This window comes from Salvelinus namaycush, unplaced genomic scaffold, assembly GCF_016432855.1.
Source record: "Salvelinus namaycush isolate Seneca unplaced genomic scaffold, SaNama_1.0 Scaffold4, whole genome shotgun sequence".
Taxonomy (NCBI): domain Eukaryota; kingdom Metazoa; phylum Chordata; class Actinopteri; order Salmoniformes; family Salmonidae; genus Salvelinus; species Salvelinus namaycush.
Genome location: NW_024061007.1, coordinates 1,340,811 through 1,357,418, shown reverse-complemented (window position 1 = coordinate 1,357,418; position 16,608 = coordinate 1,340,811). Strand labels below are relative to the sequence as shown.

General features: G+C 42.9%; 1 protein-coding gene across 1 annotated transcript; it reads right to left on the bottom strand.

Moving 5' to 3' along the window:
* Positions 1–1,772: 1,772 nt before the first annotated feature.
* On the bottom strand, positions 1,773–3,994 carry LOC120040988 (E3 ubiquitin/ISG15 ligase TRIM25-like; the record flags this gene model as incomplete). Its single annotated transcript, XM_038985955.1, has 2 exons — positions 3,314–3,994; positions 1,773–1,868 (listed from the first exon to the last, which is right to left on the bottom strand). Coding segments are annotated over exons 1-2 (693 nt in total), but the record flags the coding sequence as incomplete, so codon positions are not given.
* Positions 3,995–16,608: the final 12,614 nt, after the last annotated feature.

Here is a 16,608-nt window from a genome sequence, read left to right as displayed (position 1 = left end):
TTAACGGTGGTTGGCTTCCAATATGTTGCATTACCGCCCCCAACTGAACTATAATATAAATCTATTTTACTTTGTGATACAAAATGGGAAAAGGGGAAATTATGATGATACTAAGTAACACCATTCCAACTAACCCTACAATCGTTAAAAACCCACTCCCCAATTCCACTACTTTGACCCTATCTGCTCCTGCACCATGCCAACTAACCCTACACTCATTAAAAACCCACTACCCCATTCCACTACTTTGACCCTATCTGCTCCTGCACCATGCCAACGACCTGGGAGGACGGGACACCACCACTCAACACACCCTGGAACTCTTCTGATGTCAAATCTCGTATGACAAAATACTTCTCTGCAGCTGCCACCACAACATCTATTGTCTGTGATTTACATTCCATTTCTGTGGTACAGTTGATAACCATTGCTATGAACGCTAAGAAGCCAACCTTACTGAAGCATATATCACTCGTTGGCCTTTCCCTCTGTGCTGCACAGATCTACTACTCACAGGGATCCTCTCAGGATCCATCACCCTTGACCCATCCTCCTCTACTTTCTTCACTGCCTCAGCATACGACACCTTCTGCACTACTCTGACTCTAACCACCTCAACCTGCCTCTCTCTCACCAGACACTTCTGATCCCCAGCAACATGGACACCCCTACAGTCGACACACACAACTTTATCCACTGAAACTACACAATCCTCTATCCCATGACCTCCTGCACACTTCCCACATCTTGGAGTCTCCCTCCTACAAACTGCTGCAACACGACCATAAACGTTGCACCTGAAACAGCTCAGTGGATTCAAAACAAAGACTCTAACAGGATAACTGATACATCCTAACATGACTTTGTCGGGTAAAGACTCAAAACTCAAAAGGACTGACAGTGATTCCTCTGTTTTACCACGCTCACCACCGGATCTGCGTCACAACCAAACGGCAGGCATCACAAACACCACGAGTCTTCAACTTCAATGCTCAACCTCCACACTAACGCTACCCCAGAAATCACTAATTTCAATGGTGCCCTGTTCCTAAGAGCAAAGAAACAGATCTTGACTCAAGTTGCGTGACACGGAGCGACCACGTCTCTCTGGTCAGAAGAAACACAAACAAATATCACAAGTCCCAACCACCGTGAAACCACAATTAAACTATGTTTTCCAATTGAATCATAACATTTGAAATGTCTGTTCTTTTGAAAATAAATGTTGTGTAATGTTTACTGTTCATTCATGATTGTTTATTATCTACTTCACTTCTTTGGCATAGTAAATATGTTTCCCATGCCAATAAAGCCCTTTGAATTGAATAGAGAGAGAGCTCCATGTTAATGTATAGGGGACATGAGTCAGTCATGGTTACTCATGATTATGTGATGAGGTAGCCCCGCCTGCTACTTCTAAATCAGTGTCGGTCCAATAGGGAATGTCCTCTTGGTGTAACGGTCAAGATGTTGGTTTCTCCCACGGTAGACCTGGGTTCATATCCCGTCAGTTACATTAAACAGTCTATTCTCTGAAAGGGGTCCAGACAGCCTGTTCTCAACAGTGGGGTCAGTGGGATTGGTAAAAGAATGAGAAACAAAATATGAAAATATTCACATATGTACATGGCTAGTTTTCTAACAATAGTTTTAAATCAAGTAAGCAATATCAACTCCTGGCCACTGTTGACTAAGTCATTTCCTTCCTCTCCCTCTCTCTGATTGGAGGAGAGAAGTTAAATGGTGTGTCTCCTCTGGTCAACAATACTCACCTTGAAAGACTCCACAGCCTGTTGGAGCTCCTTCAGCTCCTTCTCTCTCTCCTGGAATCTCTGCTGGACCTTCTGCTGACTCATCCCCAGCTGCCTCTGTGGAGAATCACTCTTCAATGAGCTATCAAGCTTTATTAGTCCAGTAGATCAATAGTATAGTCATGTGACATAGGACCCATAGAAGATAGGGATACAAATATTGAGGAAGTGTCTGTCTGAAATGATATCATTATGTTGTCATGTGAATGATTATAGTTTTAACAGTACACAAATCAGGGAGTTGATTGGCTGTTTGATCACTAATGATAATGATGTTTGATCACGAATGATAATGGTGTTTGATAACTAATGATAATGGTGTTTGATAACTAATGATAATGGTGTTTGATAACTAATGATAATGGTGTTTGATAACTAATGATAATGGTGTTTGATAACTAATGATAATGGTGTTTGATAACTAATGATAATGGTGTTTGATAACTAATGATAATGGTGTTTGATAACGAAGTTTGACTTGTTGGATTCTAGCTAGAAATATACTTATCCATGTTACCATACTATAACGTACTGATGACTTTACATGTATAAGGAATGTATATGTTGGGGTCAATGACGGGTGGATAGGAACTGGGTGTATGGAAAGTTACCTAGAGAGACAAGGGGAAGTGCTGAAATATTCTGTTCAAACATGTTATTGTTGAATATCAATGTTCCTAAAGAGGGAGACAAAGGGCAACTAGTTTCAGTCTCTGATAAGGCAGGCCAGCTGCAGAACTAGGGAGGAGTCAGGAATTCAACAGTCTAGTTAGTCTCTGATAAGGCAGGCCAGCTGCAGAACTAGGGAGGAGCCAGGAATTCAACAGTCTAGTTAGTCGCTGATAAGGCAGGCCAACTGCAGAACTAGGGTGGAGCCAGGAATTTAACAGTCTAGTTAGTCTCTGATAAGGCAGGCCAGCTGCAGAACTAGGGAGGAGCCAGGAATTCAACAGTCTAGTTAGTCTCTGATAAGGCAGGCCAGCTGCAGAACTAGGGAGGAGCGAGTAATTCGTCTCGAGGTCAAGCCACCACAACGACCCTCCTACTACAGTCCTATCTCACACACATACACACCCACGAAGGTTTAAGCATCAGACAGGGCCATGACTACACCAGTGAGAGGAACCAAATCAGTTCCTGCCTAGCAACAGAGATGTATTGGCTGTCTAGATGTGTAAGGAGTTGATCCCGCCTAGTAGGAAGTTATAAATATATGTTCTTGTGTAATCATACATGGTCTTTGCAGCTGTATGACCCAGTGGGTGAAAAAACTTGGTTTGAGTTTTTACTCCATCTGTTCATTACCTAACAGACTTTATAAAATGGTGATACATTTGAAGAATCTGGGTTAACATATCTATATAATCAAGGTTTGTGTTCAAATTTGTTCTGCACTGGATCAATTTCATTTGAATGATCTCATATTCAAACAGCCTTAGTTCCTACTGTATCTTTAATTCTTTGTTTATTTGACAGTAACCAACAAGTTGTTCTGGTCTTACGTGTTTCTCAGTCCTCTCTGCTGCAGCTGACACTGTATCATGGCCTTTATGTTCATCCATTGTACACTGATAACAGATACACTGCTGATCAGTACGACAGTAAACCTCCAGCAGTTTGTCATGATGAGAGCAGATCTTCTCCTGTAGTTGTGTGGTGGCTTTGACCAGCTTGTGCTTCTTCAAAGCAGGAAAATCATAGTGAGGTTGGAGGTGAGTCTCACAGTAAGAGGCCAGACATGCCAGACAGGACATGAGGGCTTTCTGCTTTCTGGTCCCAGTGCAGAAATCACACGCCACATTTCCAGGTCCAGCATAGCACAGAGCAGGAGGAGGAGCAGCCTGGAGTCCTGTCTTCCTCAGTTTCTCCACCATCTCAGCCAACATGTTATTTTTCCTCAGATTAGGCCTTGGAGTGAAGGTCTCTCTGCACTGAGGACAGCTATAGACCCCTTTCAGAACATCCTGATCCCAGCAGCCCTCAATACAGATTCTACAGTAATTGTGTCCACAGGCAGTAGTGACCGGCTCCTTCAGTAGATCCAGACAGACAGAACAACAGAACTGGTCCTGGTCCAGCAGAACTCCCTGCTGAGCCATTTGGACGGTTGTTCACTCTCACACAGACAGACGACACAGAGACTCAGATCAGTTTCGTTTCCACAGAAGTTCGTTTTTGGGAGGTATGGACTTTCTGGTTCTGCCAGATAGGTGAGTTTAGAGGGAGGGAAGGAGGGAGGGGTTAGAGCAGGGGTGTCAAACTCATTCCACGGAGGGCCTAGTGTCTGCAGGTTTTTTGGTTTTTCCTTTCAATAAAGCCCTAGACAACCAGGTGTGGGGAGTTCCTAACTAATTAGTGATGTTAATTCATCAATCAAGTACAAGGGAGGAGCGAAAACCCGCAGACACTCGGCCCCCCGTGGAATGAGTTTGACACCTGTGGGTTAGAGGAAGGGAGAGAGAGAGAGAACTGCATGCAACGTCGAGAAGGAGACAAATATTTTAGTTCCTAGGTTAAATTATAGTTCCTGGTTACATTTTATTTAATCCATTTTAGAAAAAGACTAATGTAACCAAATGTGGAAAAAAGTCAAGGTGTCTGAATAACTTCTGAATGCCCTGTAATGCCATCTACAGTGCCTTGTGAAAGTATTCACCCCCTTGGCATTTTTCCTATTTTGTTACCTTACAACCTGGAATTAAAATAGCTTTTTGGGGGGTTTGTATCATTTGATTTACACAACATGCCTACCATTTTGAAGATGTAAATTGTTTTTTTATTGTGAAACAAACAAGAAATAAGAGAAAAAAACAGTAAACTGGAGCGTGCATAACTATTCACCCCCCAAAGTCAATACTTTGTAGATCCACCTTTTGCTGCAATTACAGCTGCAAGTCCCTTGGGATATGTCTCTATAAGCTTGGCACATCTAGCCACTGGGATTTTTGGCCATTCTTCAAGGCAAAACTTCTCCAGCTCCAAGTTGGATGGGTTCCGCTGGTGTACAGCAATCTTTAAGTCATACCACATATTCTCAATTGGATTGAGGTCTGGGCTTTGTCTAGGCCATTCCAAGACATTTAAATGTTTCCTCTTAAACCACTCGAGTGTTGCTTTAGCAGTATGCTTTGTGTCATTGTCCTGCTGGAAGGTGAACCTCCGTCCCAGTCTCACATTTCTGGAAGACTGAAACAGGTTTCCCTCAAGAAATTTCATGTATTTAGCACCATCCATCATTCCTTCAATTCTGACCAGTTTCCCAGTCCCTCCCAATAAAAAACATCCCCACAGCATGATGCTGCCACCACCATGCTTCACTGTGGGGATGGTGTTCTCGGGGTATTTTAGAGGTGTTGGGTTTGTGCCAGACATAGCGTTTTCCTTGATGGCCAGATTGATCATGATGACCAGAGTACATTCTTCCATATGTTCGGGGAGTCTCCCACATGCCTTTTGGCAAACATCAAACGTGTTTGATTATTTTATTTTTAAGCAATGGCATTTTTCTGGCCACTCTTCCGTAAAGTCCAGCTCTGTGAAGTGTACGGCTTAAAAGTGGTCCTATGGACAGATACTCCAATCTCCGCTGTGGAGCTTTGCAGCTCCTTCAGGGTTATCTTTGTTCTCTTTGTTGCTTCTCTGATTAATGCCCTCCTTGCCTGGTCCGTGAGTTTTGGTGGGCGGCCCTCTCTTGGCAGGTTTGTTGTGGTGCCATATTCTTTCAATTTCATTATAATGGATTTAATGGTGCTCCATTGGATCTTCAAAGTTTCTGATATTTTTTCATAACCCAACCCTGGTCTGTACTTCTCCACTACTTTGTCCCTGACCTGTATGGAGAGCTCCTTGGTCTTCATTGTGCCGCTTGCTTGGTGGTGCCCATTGCTTAGTGGTCTTGCAGACTCTGGGGCCTTTCAGAACAGATGTATATATACTGAGATCATGTGATACTTAGATTGCCCACAGGTGGACTTTATTTAATTACTTATGTGACTTCTGAAGGTAATTGATTGCATCAGATCTTATTTAGGGGCTTCATAGCAAAGAGGATGAATACATATGCAACCACCACTTTTCCAGGTTTTATTTTTTAGATTTTTTTGAAACAAGTAATTTTTTTCATTTCACTTCACCAATTTGGACTATTTTGTGTATGTCCATTACTTGGAATCCAAATAAAATATATTTAAATTACAGGTTGTAAGGCAACAAAATGGGAAAAACGCCAAGGGGGGTGAATACTTTTGCCAGGCACTGTATTACAGCGCTTTGGTCCACTATGCTTTATGCCATAAATAAACTGTTAAATACCCGGGAAAGACGTGAGTCTGAATGCATATGGGGATACTAAGATTCTATGGCATTCATTGGCTGAGCTACAACCTTCTATTGCCGAGGAGACAAAAAATACACTTTGCTTGGAAAGTAATCTAATTCTGTCGCTATCAGTTGATTGAGCTATTAACTTCCTGTAAAATAGAATATGTTTAAACCCAGTCAGCTTTTAAGGAAACACTTGTGACCGTCTCTAGTTGGGTTAAGCCACGGAAGTTAAAGCTTAAATATTACTGTATTGTTCTGCCCACTCTGTCTGGGGTGGAAAGGTAGGCCCACTCTGTCTGGGGTGGAAAGGTAGGCCCACTCTGTCTGGGGTGGAAAGGTAGGCCCACTCTGTCTGGGGTGGAAAGGTAGGCCCACTCTCTCTGGGGTGGAAAGGTAGATCTACTCTGTCTGGACAGGTAGGCCTACTCTGTCTGGGGTGGAAAGGTAGGACCTGGGGTCTGGGGTGGAAAGGTAGGCCCACTCTGTCTGGGGTGGAAAGGTAGGTCTACTCTCTCTGGGGTGGACAGGTAGGCCCAGAGATTCCTTGATGCCCTTCCAGACTCCCTCTGCCTACCCAAGGACGTCAGAGGACAAAAATCAGTGAACCACCTAACTGAGGAACTCAATTTAACCTTGCGCAATACCCTAGATGCAGTTGCACCCCTAAAAACTAAAAACATTTGTCATAAGAAACTAGCTCCCTGGTATACAGAAAATACCCGAGCTCTGAAGCAAGCTTCCAGAAAATTGGAACGGAAATGGCGCCACACCAAACTGGAGTCTTCCGACTAGCTTGGGAAGACAGTACCGTGCAGTATCGAAGAGCCCTCACTGCTGCTCCATCATCCTATTTTTCCAACTTAATTGAGGAAAATAAGAACAATCCGAAATGTATTTTGGATACTGTCGCAAAGCTAACTAACTAAAAAGCAGCATTCCCCAAGAGAGGATGGCTTTCACTTCAGCAGTAATAAATTCATGAACTTCTTTGAGGAAAAGATCATGATCATTAGAAAGCAAATTACGGACTCCTCTTTAAATCTGCGTATATCTCCAAAGGTCAGTTGTCCTGAGTCTGCACAACTCTGCCAGGACCTAGAATCAAGAGAGACACTCAAGTGTTTTAGTACTATATCTCTTGACACAATGATGAAAATAATCATGGCCTCTAAACCTTCAAGCTGCATGCTGGACCCTATTACAACTAAACTACTGAAAGAGCTGCTGTCACGCCCCGGCCATAGAGAGGCTTTTATTCTCTATTTTGGTTAGGCCAGGGTGTGACTAGGGTGGGCATTCTAGTGTCTTTATTTCTATGTTTTCTATTTCTTAGTTTTTTGCCGAGTGTGGTTCCCAATCAGAGGCAGCTGTTTATCTTTGTCTCTGATTGGGGTTCACTATAAGTTGTCGTTCTCCTTTTGGTGTTTGTGGGATCTTGTTTTTTGTTACCTCTGTGAAGCCTGCAGAATGTAACGTTTGTTATTATTTTGTTGTTTTGTTTGGTGCTCTGAGTAAATAAAGAATCATGAACACGCTGCACCTTGGTCTCCTTCCGACGACAAACGTTACAGCTGCTTCCTGTGCTTGGCCCTCCTATGTTGAACATAATAAACGTCTCTCTATCCACCGGATGTGTACCAAACTCACTAAAAGTGGCAGTAATAAAGCCTCTCTTGAAAAAGCCAAACCTTGACCCAGAAAATATAAAAAACTATCGGCCTATTTCGAATCTTCCATTCCTCTCAAAGAAATTTGAAAAAAACTGTTGCACAGCAACTCACTGCCTTCCTGAAGACAAACAATATATACGAAACGCTTCAGTCTGCTTTTAGACCCCATCATAGCACTGAGACTGCACTTGTGAAGGTGGTAAATGACCTTTTAATGGCGTGTCTAAGCAAACAGCTGGAGGCAGGGCTTTCTCTTATAGAGCTCCATTTTAATGGAATGGGCTGCCTTCCCATGTGAAAGATGCAGACTCGGTCTCAACCTTTAAGTCTTTACTGAAGACTCATCTCTTCAGTGGGTCATATTATTGAGTGTAGTCTGGCCCAGGAGTGTGACGGTGAACTGAAAGGCTCTGGAGCAACAAACCGCCCTTGCTGTCTCTGCCTGGCCGGTTCCCCTCTCTCCACTGGGATTATCTTTCTCTAACCCTATTACAGGGGCTGAGTTACGGGCTTACTGGTGCTTTTCCATGCCGTCCCTAGGAGGGGTGCGTCACTTGAGTGGGTTGAGTCACTGACGTGGTCTTCCTGTCCGGGTTGATGCCCCCCCTTGGGTTGTGACGTGGCGGAGATCTTTGTGGGCTATACTCGGCCTTGTCTCAGGATGGTAAGTTGGTGGTTGACGATATCACAATAGTGGTGTGGGGCTGTGCTTTGGCAATGTGGGTGGGGTTATATCCTGCCTGTTTGGCCCTGTCCGGGGGTATCATCGGATGGGGCCACAGTGTCTCCTGACCCCTCCTGTCTCAGCCTCCAGTATTTATGCTGCAGTAGTTTATGTGTCGGGGGGCTAGGGTCAGTTTGTTATATCTGGAGTACTTCTCCTGTCTTATCCGGTGTCATTTGTGAATTTAAGTATGCTCTCTCTAATTCTCTCTTTCTCTCCTTCTTTCTTTCTCTCTCTCGGAGGACCTGAGCCCTAGAACCATGCCTCAGGACTACCTGGCATGATGACTCCTTGCTGTCCCCAGTCCACCTGGCCGTGCTGCTGCTCCAGTATCAACTGTTCTGCCTGCGGCTGTGGAACCCTGACCTGTTCACCGTGCTACCTGTCCCAGACCTGCTGTTTTCAACTCTCTAGAGACAGCAGGAGCGGTAGAGATACTCTTAATGATCGGCTATGAAAAGCCAACTGACATTTACTCCTGAGGTGCTGACTTGTTACACCCTCAACAACTACTGTGATTATTATTATTTGACCATGCTGGTCATTTATGAACATCTTGGCCATGTTCTGTTATAATCTCTACCCGGCACAGCCAGAAGAGGACTGGCCACCCCTCATAGCCTGGTTCCTCTCTAGGTTTCTTCCTAGGTTTTGGCCTTTCTAGGGAGTTTTTCCTAGCCACCGTGCTTCTACACCTGCATTGCATGCTGTTTGGGGTTTTAGGCTGGGTTTCTATACAGCACTTTGAGATATCAGCTGATGTAAGATGGGCTTTATAAATACATTTGATTTGATTTGATATCTTCTTCCTCCCATCCTTACTGGGATTTACATTTAGCAGATGCTCTTATCCAGAGACTTACAGGAGCAATTAGGGTTAAGTTCCTTGCTCAAGGGCACACCGGCAGATGTTTCACCTTGTGGGCTGATTTATAGTAGAGGTTAGGTTAGTCAGAAAAATCATTGATGTGACTGAGGGGGAGTAGAGATTATTTACCTGAAATATTTCCCCTGAGGGCCAAGAAGGTATGTAACACAGATAAGAGGAGAGATGTCTTCCACTGTTCTGTTCTCACCACAACCTGCTGTTCCACATTCTCACACACATTCCTCACTGCTGCAGACCTTAGCCTGAGTCCCAGTCTATTTGTTTCATCATGCCAACTCCTTGTCACTCATGGTGATGCCAAATGTTTGGCTTGACAACGACAGCAATAGAGTTGGCAAGAACACAAATCTATGACCAGGCTACAGACACCTAGGATTATTCCTGTAGTCAACTCACACTGCACCACAAACACACACACTAACCCACTACCTGTATGTCTCCTCTGTCTAGGATCAGTAACCCACTACCTGTATGTCTCCTCTGTCTAGGATCAGTAACACACACTAACCCACTACCTGTATGTCTCCTCTGTCTAGGATCAGTAACACACACTAACCCACTACCTGTATGTCTCCTCTGTCTAGGATCAGTAACCCACTACCTGTATGTCCCCTCTGTCTAGGATCAATAACACACACTAACCCACTACCTGTATGTCCCCTCTGTCTAGGATCAGTAACACACACTAGCCCACTACCTGTATGTCTCCTCTGTCTAGGATCAGTAACCCACACTAACCCACTACCTGTATGTCTCCTCTGTCTAGGATCAGTAACCCACTACCTGTATGTCTCCTCTGTCTAGGATCAGTAACCCACTACCTGTATGTCCCCTCTGTCTAGGATCAATAACACACACTAACCCACTACCTGTAGACCCCCTCTGTCTAGGATCAGTAACACACACTAGCCCTCTACCTGTATGTCTCCTCTGTCTAGGATCAGTAACCCACACTAACCCACTACCTGTATGTCTCCTCTGTCTAGGATCAGTAACCCACTACCTGTATGTCTCCTCTGTCTAGGATCAGTAACCCACTACCTGTATGTCTCCTCTGTCTAGGATCAGTAACCCACACTAACCCACTACCTGTATGTCTCCTCTGTCTAGGATCAGTAACCCCCACTAACCCACTACCTGTATGTCTCCTCTGTCTAGGATCAGTAACCCACCACCTGTATGTCTCCTCTGTCTAGGATCAGTAACCCACACTAACCCACTACCTGTATGTCTCCTCTGTCTAGGATCAGTAACCCACACTAACCCACTACCTGTATGTCTCCTCTGTCTAGGATCAGTAACCCCCACTAACCCACTACCTGTATGTCTCCTCTGTCTAGGATCAGTAACACACACTAACCCACTACCTGTATGTCCCCTCTGTCTAGGATCAGTAACACACACTAACCCACTACCTGTATGTCTCCTCTGTCTAGGATCAGTAACACACACTAACCCACTACCTGTATGTCTCCTCTCTCTAGGATCAGTAACCCACACTAACCCACTGCCTGTATGTCTCCTCTGTCTAGGATCAGTAACACACACTAACCCACTACCTGTATGTCTCCTCTGTCTAGGATCAGTAACACACACTAACCCACTACCTGTATGTCTCCTCTGTCTAGGATCAGTAACACACACTAACCCACTACCTGTATGTCCCCTCTGTCTAGGATCAGTAACCCACACTAACCCACTACCTGTATGTCTCCTCTGTCTAGGATCAGTAACCCACACTAACCCACTACTTGTATGTCTCCTCTGTCAATCTGTTTCCTATTTAGAGAATTATCTACTGTTATGAACTTGTATGTTTCCACTGATACAAACTGTCTTTGTGTAACTCAGGAATGCAGCTAAGAGCAGTTTGGGTGTGACCACAGTAAGTGACATATCCTGTTTGTTGGTATCTGCAATGGACACAGCTGGGTGGAGACATGTCAGAGAACAGAAACCAGCTGGAGCAGCAGCACCTGAATATCAGCAGAGAAGAGTACAGACACAGGCAGTTATCACTGGTCTGCACTCTATGTCTCCACCCACCTAAATATCAGCAGAGTGTGTGTCGACCTCTTTTGGGCGTAATTCCCCCCCCATGTTGTTGTTGAGTTGGGACTTCTGAATAAAGGATTGTGTCACTGGGACTTCCTTGCTCTCCTGCTCCTGATTCCTGCACCTCCCTCCTTCTAGGAGGCACGTAACACATAGTTCAATTTACTGAGGAAGTAGTAGTAGGGTCAGCATACACACTGACATTCTGAAGTTTATAACGTTATAACATTATAACATCCCAACTACATGTTAGGGTGGAATGTTCCATTTGTAAACAGTAAGGTCAGAGTTATGTTATTGTAGACAGAGAGGTTATACTGACAAGGACTTTCCCCCAACTGGAGACCGGTTCCATTTGTCAACAGTAAGGTCAGAGTTATGTTATTGTAGACAGAGAGGTTATACTGACAAGGACTTTCCCCCAACTGGAGACCGGTTCCATTTGTCAACAGTAAGGTCAGAGTTATGTTATTGTAGACAGAGAGGTTATACTGACAAGGACTTTCAACTGGAGACCGGTTCCATTTGTCAACAGTAAGGTCAGAGTTATGTTATTGTAGACAGAGAGGTTATACTGACAAGGACTTTCAACTGGAGACCGGTTCCATTTGTCAAAAGTAAGGTCAGAGTCAATCTTCTATGATATATATACATCGATCAAGTTTTTAAACTCCAATGAAACTAGATCATCACATTTTAAAATGTTCAGCAGAGAATTCCAGGACCACGGAGCTGAGTAACTAAAACTATTTCTACCATGATCTGTTCTAATGTTTGGTACTGTTAGAAGCAAATCAGAATGGGACTGTAATTGATATTTATTTACTGACCTGACTAAAAAAGAACAGAGATAAAATGGCATTTTACCCAACATGGCCTTATAAATCAGTGTCTACCAGTGTTTAAGCCTACTCAAGGTCAATGACGACCAGCCAACAGCGCTGTAGAGATCACAATGATGTGTTAGACGTTTCTGATTTGTAATGAACCTGAGGGCTGCATGATACACTGAATCAAGTGCTCTCAGGGTAGTGGTTGAGGACTGCATATATATAACATCACTAAAATCTAAAACCGCCAGTAATGTACATCGTACCAGCTCCTTCCTGGCCTCCAGAGAAAAACAAGCCTTATGCCGATAATAAAAACCTATTTTCAGCTTGAGCTTCTTTATCAAGTTCTCTACATGAACAGTGAAGCTCAGCTTGTCATCAACACACACAACACACACACCCAAATATTTGTACACCTTGACTTGCTCTATAGTATGTCCAGCCATTGTAGCAATGACATGATTAGTAACATGCCTGGCATTTGAAATTCAGCTTCTGTTGTATGATGTTAAATGCTCTTTGGGCATTTTCAAAAGCTAAAGATAAACTACTACCACTTGAATAAAGAACAGTATCATCTGCATAAAAATGAACATCCGCTGTTTCAATAAGGTCCCCAATGTTGTTGATATACAAAGGAACAACAATGGGCCCAAAATAGAACCTTGCGGAACACCTGAGCACAAATCTATGGACTCAGATTTACAACCATCCACCATTACACATTGTGTACGATTTGATAGGTCATTTATAAACCAATCTAGATCATGACCTGTAGTTCCACAACATTTTAACCTTTGCACTAACACAGCATGGTCCACGGTGTCAAAAGAAAAATCAATAAAGACAGACACACTTGTTGTCAAGAGCACAGTGGATGTCATTTAAAACCTTCAATGTTGCTGAAACAGTGCTGTGGCCAGACCTAAAGCCTGACTGCATTCCATTAAAGAAGTTGTTTTCTTGGAGGCCTTCAGCTCCCTACTAACTAAGGACTCCAGTACCTTTGACAGTACAGATGATGTTGATATGGGTCGATGGTTGTCAAGTAGCGAAGGATCTCCACCTTTCAGGAGAGACAGTACAGACGATGTTGATATGGGTCGATAGTTGTCAAGTACCGAAGGATCTCCACCTTTCAGGAGAGACAGTACAGACGATGTTGATATGGGTCGATAGTTGTCAAGTAGCGAAGGATCTCCACCTTTCAGGAGAGGCAGTACAGACGATGTTGATATGGGTTGATAGTTGTCAAGTAGTGAAGGATCTCCACCTTTCAGGAGAGGCAGTACAGACGATGTTGATATGGGTCGATAGTTGTCAAGTAGCGAAGGATCTCCACCTTTCAGGAGAGGCAGTACAAAAACAGATTTACATAACTTGGGGATTTCCTTCACGTCAAGCGTGAGGTGAAAAATATAGGGGAGAGCAATGATGTCAGCAGCCAGGTGTCGGAAGCGGGGGTCTAGTTCATCAGGGCCTGGGGATTTTGTTCTATCAATTTATTTCAGGGCTTTACACACTTCTGAAACAGAGAAGGATGAGAAGGAGAACCTGGTGAAGGAGTGCACAGGGGTGTCAGGGAGGAGAAGGAGAACCTGGTGAAGGAGTGTACAGGGGTCTCAGGTAAATTCACAGGGGGGGTTTAACATTTTTAAATAAACTGCCTGCATCTATAAAATGCTGATTCAAGCCTTTCAGAATGGAGGTTCTCTCAGTTACAACCTGAGTGTCGACCAACAATAGTTTGGGAAGCTGTGAATCTTCTGTTCACTCCAAACCTTTCACTACTCGTCAAAATGTGGAGGGATTATTTAAATGATCTGTAGTTGATTTCAGGGAGTGGTCTGCTTTCACTTTTCAGATCATAATGATCTGTAGTAGATTTCAGGTAGTGGTCTGCTTTCACTTTTCAGATCATAATGATCTGTAGTAGATTTCAGGTAGTGATCTGCTTTCACTTTTCAGATCATAATGATCTGTAGTAGATTTCAGGTAGTGGTCTGCTTTCACTTTTCAGATCATAATGATCTGTAGTAGATTTCAGGGAGTGGTCTGCTTTCACTTTTCAGATCATAATGATCTGTAGTAGATTTCAGGGAGTGGTCTGCTTTCACTTTTCAGATCAAAGCCACACCCATATTTCAAAGACTATTTAAAAGCCATCCAATCATCCTCTGAACCAGACCCTCTTGCTTTAACCCACATAGCATTTTGTTCCCTTATGATTTTAGTAAGTTCCTCAGTAAACCAGGGCTTCTCTCTGCTCTTAATCCTGAATGTATTTAAAGGGGCCTATTGCATACATCCTGGAATGCATTGTGGAAGTAAGAAAAGGCTAATTCAACATCAGGGATTAATTCTATTCCATTCAATGCTGGATACATCATGTAAAACACCTGGAGTATCAAACAGCTTCCGGTGTCTTTTCATAATGACACGTGGAGAATGCTCAGGAATTTGACCATCTCACACAGGCAATAGCACAGTGATCACTTATGTCATTTGCAACAATACCAGAAGCATTAAAACGATGAAGAGTATTGGTTAAGATCAAATCAATCAAAGAGGATTTCAGAGGATCCTTTATATTGAACCTCGTGTTGACAATCTGAGTGAGATTATAGGTTTTGTATAGAATTTAGAGATGATCAGAGCTAGATGTTAACCATCCTGATTCAGATCACCCATCAGGACAAACTCAGAGTTGACATGCTGTGATAATCTGAAAATACAATCCAGAGAGCCAGCAGTAGCAGATGGTCTGTAACAACAAGATACAACAATATTTAACCAGGAGCAGATGGTCAATAACAACAAGATACAACAATATTTAAACAGGAGCAGATGGTCTATAACAACAAGATACAACAATATTTAAACAGGAGCAGATGGTCAATAACAACAAGATACAACAATATATAAACAGGAGCAGATGGTCAATAACAACAAGATACAACAATATATAAACAGGAGCAGATGGTCAATAACAACAAAATACAACAATATTTAAACAGGAGCAGATGGTCTATAACAACAAGATACAACAATATTTAAACAGGAGCAGATGGTCAATAACAACAAGATACAACAATATATAAACAGGAGCAGATGGTCAATAACAACAAGATACAACAATATTTAAACAGGAGCAGATGGTCAATAACAACAAAATACAACAATATTTAAACAGGAGCAGATGGTCAATAACAACAAGATACAACAATATTTAACCAGGAGCAGATGGTCAATAACAACAAGATACAACAATATTTAACCAGGAGCAGATGGTCAATAACAACAAGATACAACAATATTTAAACAGGAGACAAGGTTAAGGTTCAAACACAGATATTCAACTTGCTGAGGTTTAGTAGAAGTCAGACGGCTGAGAACTTGTGTTTTACGTCAACAGCACCACCTCCACCCTTAGATTTACCATCTGCACCTAAAACATTCCAACCATTTATGCCAATATGTTAGTCTGCAATATATTTTTGCAGCCAGGTGTCAGAAAGCATAAATACATCAGAGTGGTCAGTTTTTATCCATATATCCACAACATGAAGCTTCAGCAGCAGACGTATTACATTCATACGCAGAAACTTCCGCTCTGACTACTTAATTGGGCAGGGGGAAGAATGTCAGGACCTGGGTCAGATTGCACATTTCCAGACAGTAGAAGCAGCAAGATAATGGCCAGTCTAGATCTGGGGTTACAACATTTGGATTTATAGACAGCACTTGAAGGACAATCCATAGTCACCAGAATCTTTAACGCCACAACATTCAGGAGATGTGTAAAGTCCAGAGACATGGTTACGTACCAAGAAAACAGTCCTGACATGTCAGAGCAAGAGTCCCATTTCTCCCATGTTGTTTGGGATGTATGTGCATAGATCTCACGTGCATTCACAGAGCAAGTGTGTGGTTTCTCCCAAAACTAGAGGGAGAAACAGTATATTTTTCCTCATTCACAGAGCAAGCGTGTAGTTTCTCCCACACCTTTGAACAACAGCAATATGTTCCTCTATGGCCTCATCTTTGACCTGAGAGAAACACAGCATCAATCTAAGACATGTAGCCAACACAATGCTGAACCCTCATTAAAACTTCTTAGGGATAGGGGGTGACATTTTCACTTTTGGATGAATCGGTGCCCAAATTAAACGGCCTCGTACTCTGTCCTAGATCATATGATATGCATATTATTATTACTATTGGATAGAAAACACTCAGAAGTTTCTAAAACTGTTTGAATTATATATGTGAGTAAAACAGAACTCATATGGCAGGCAAACTT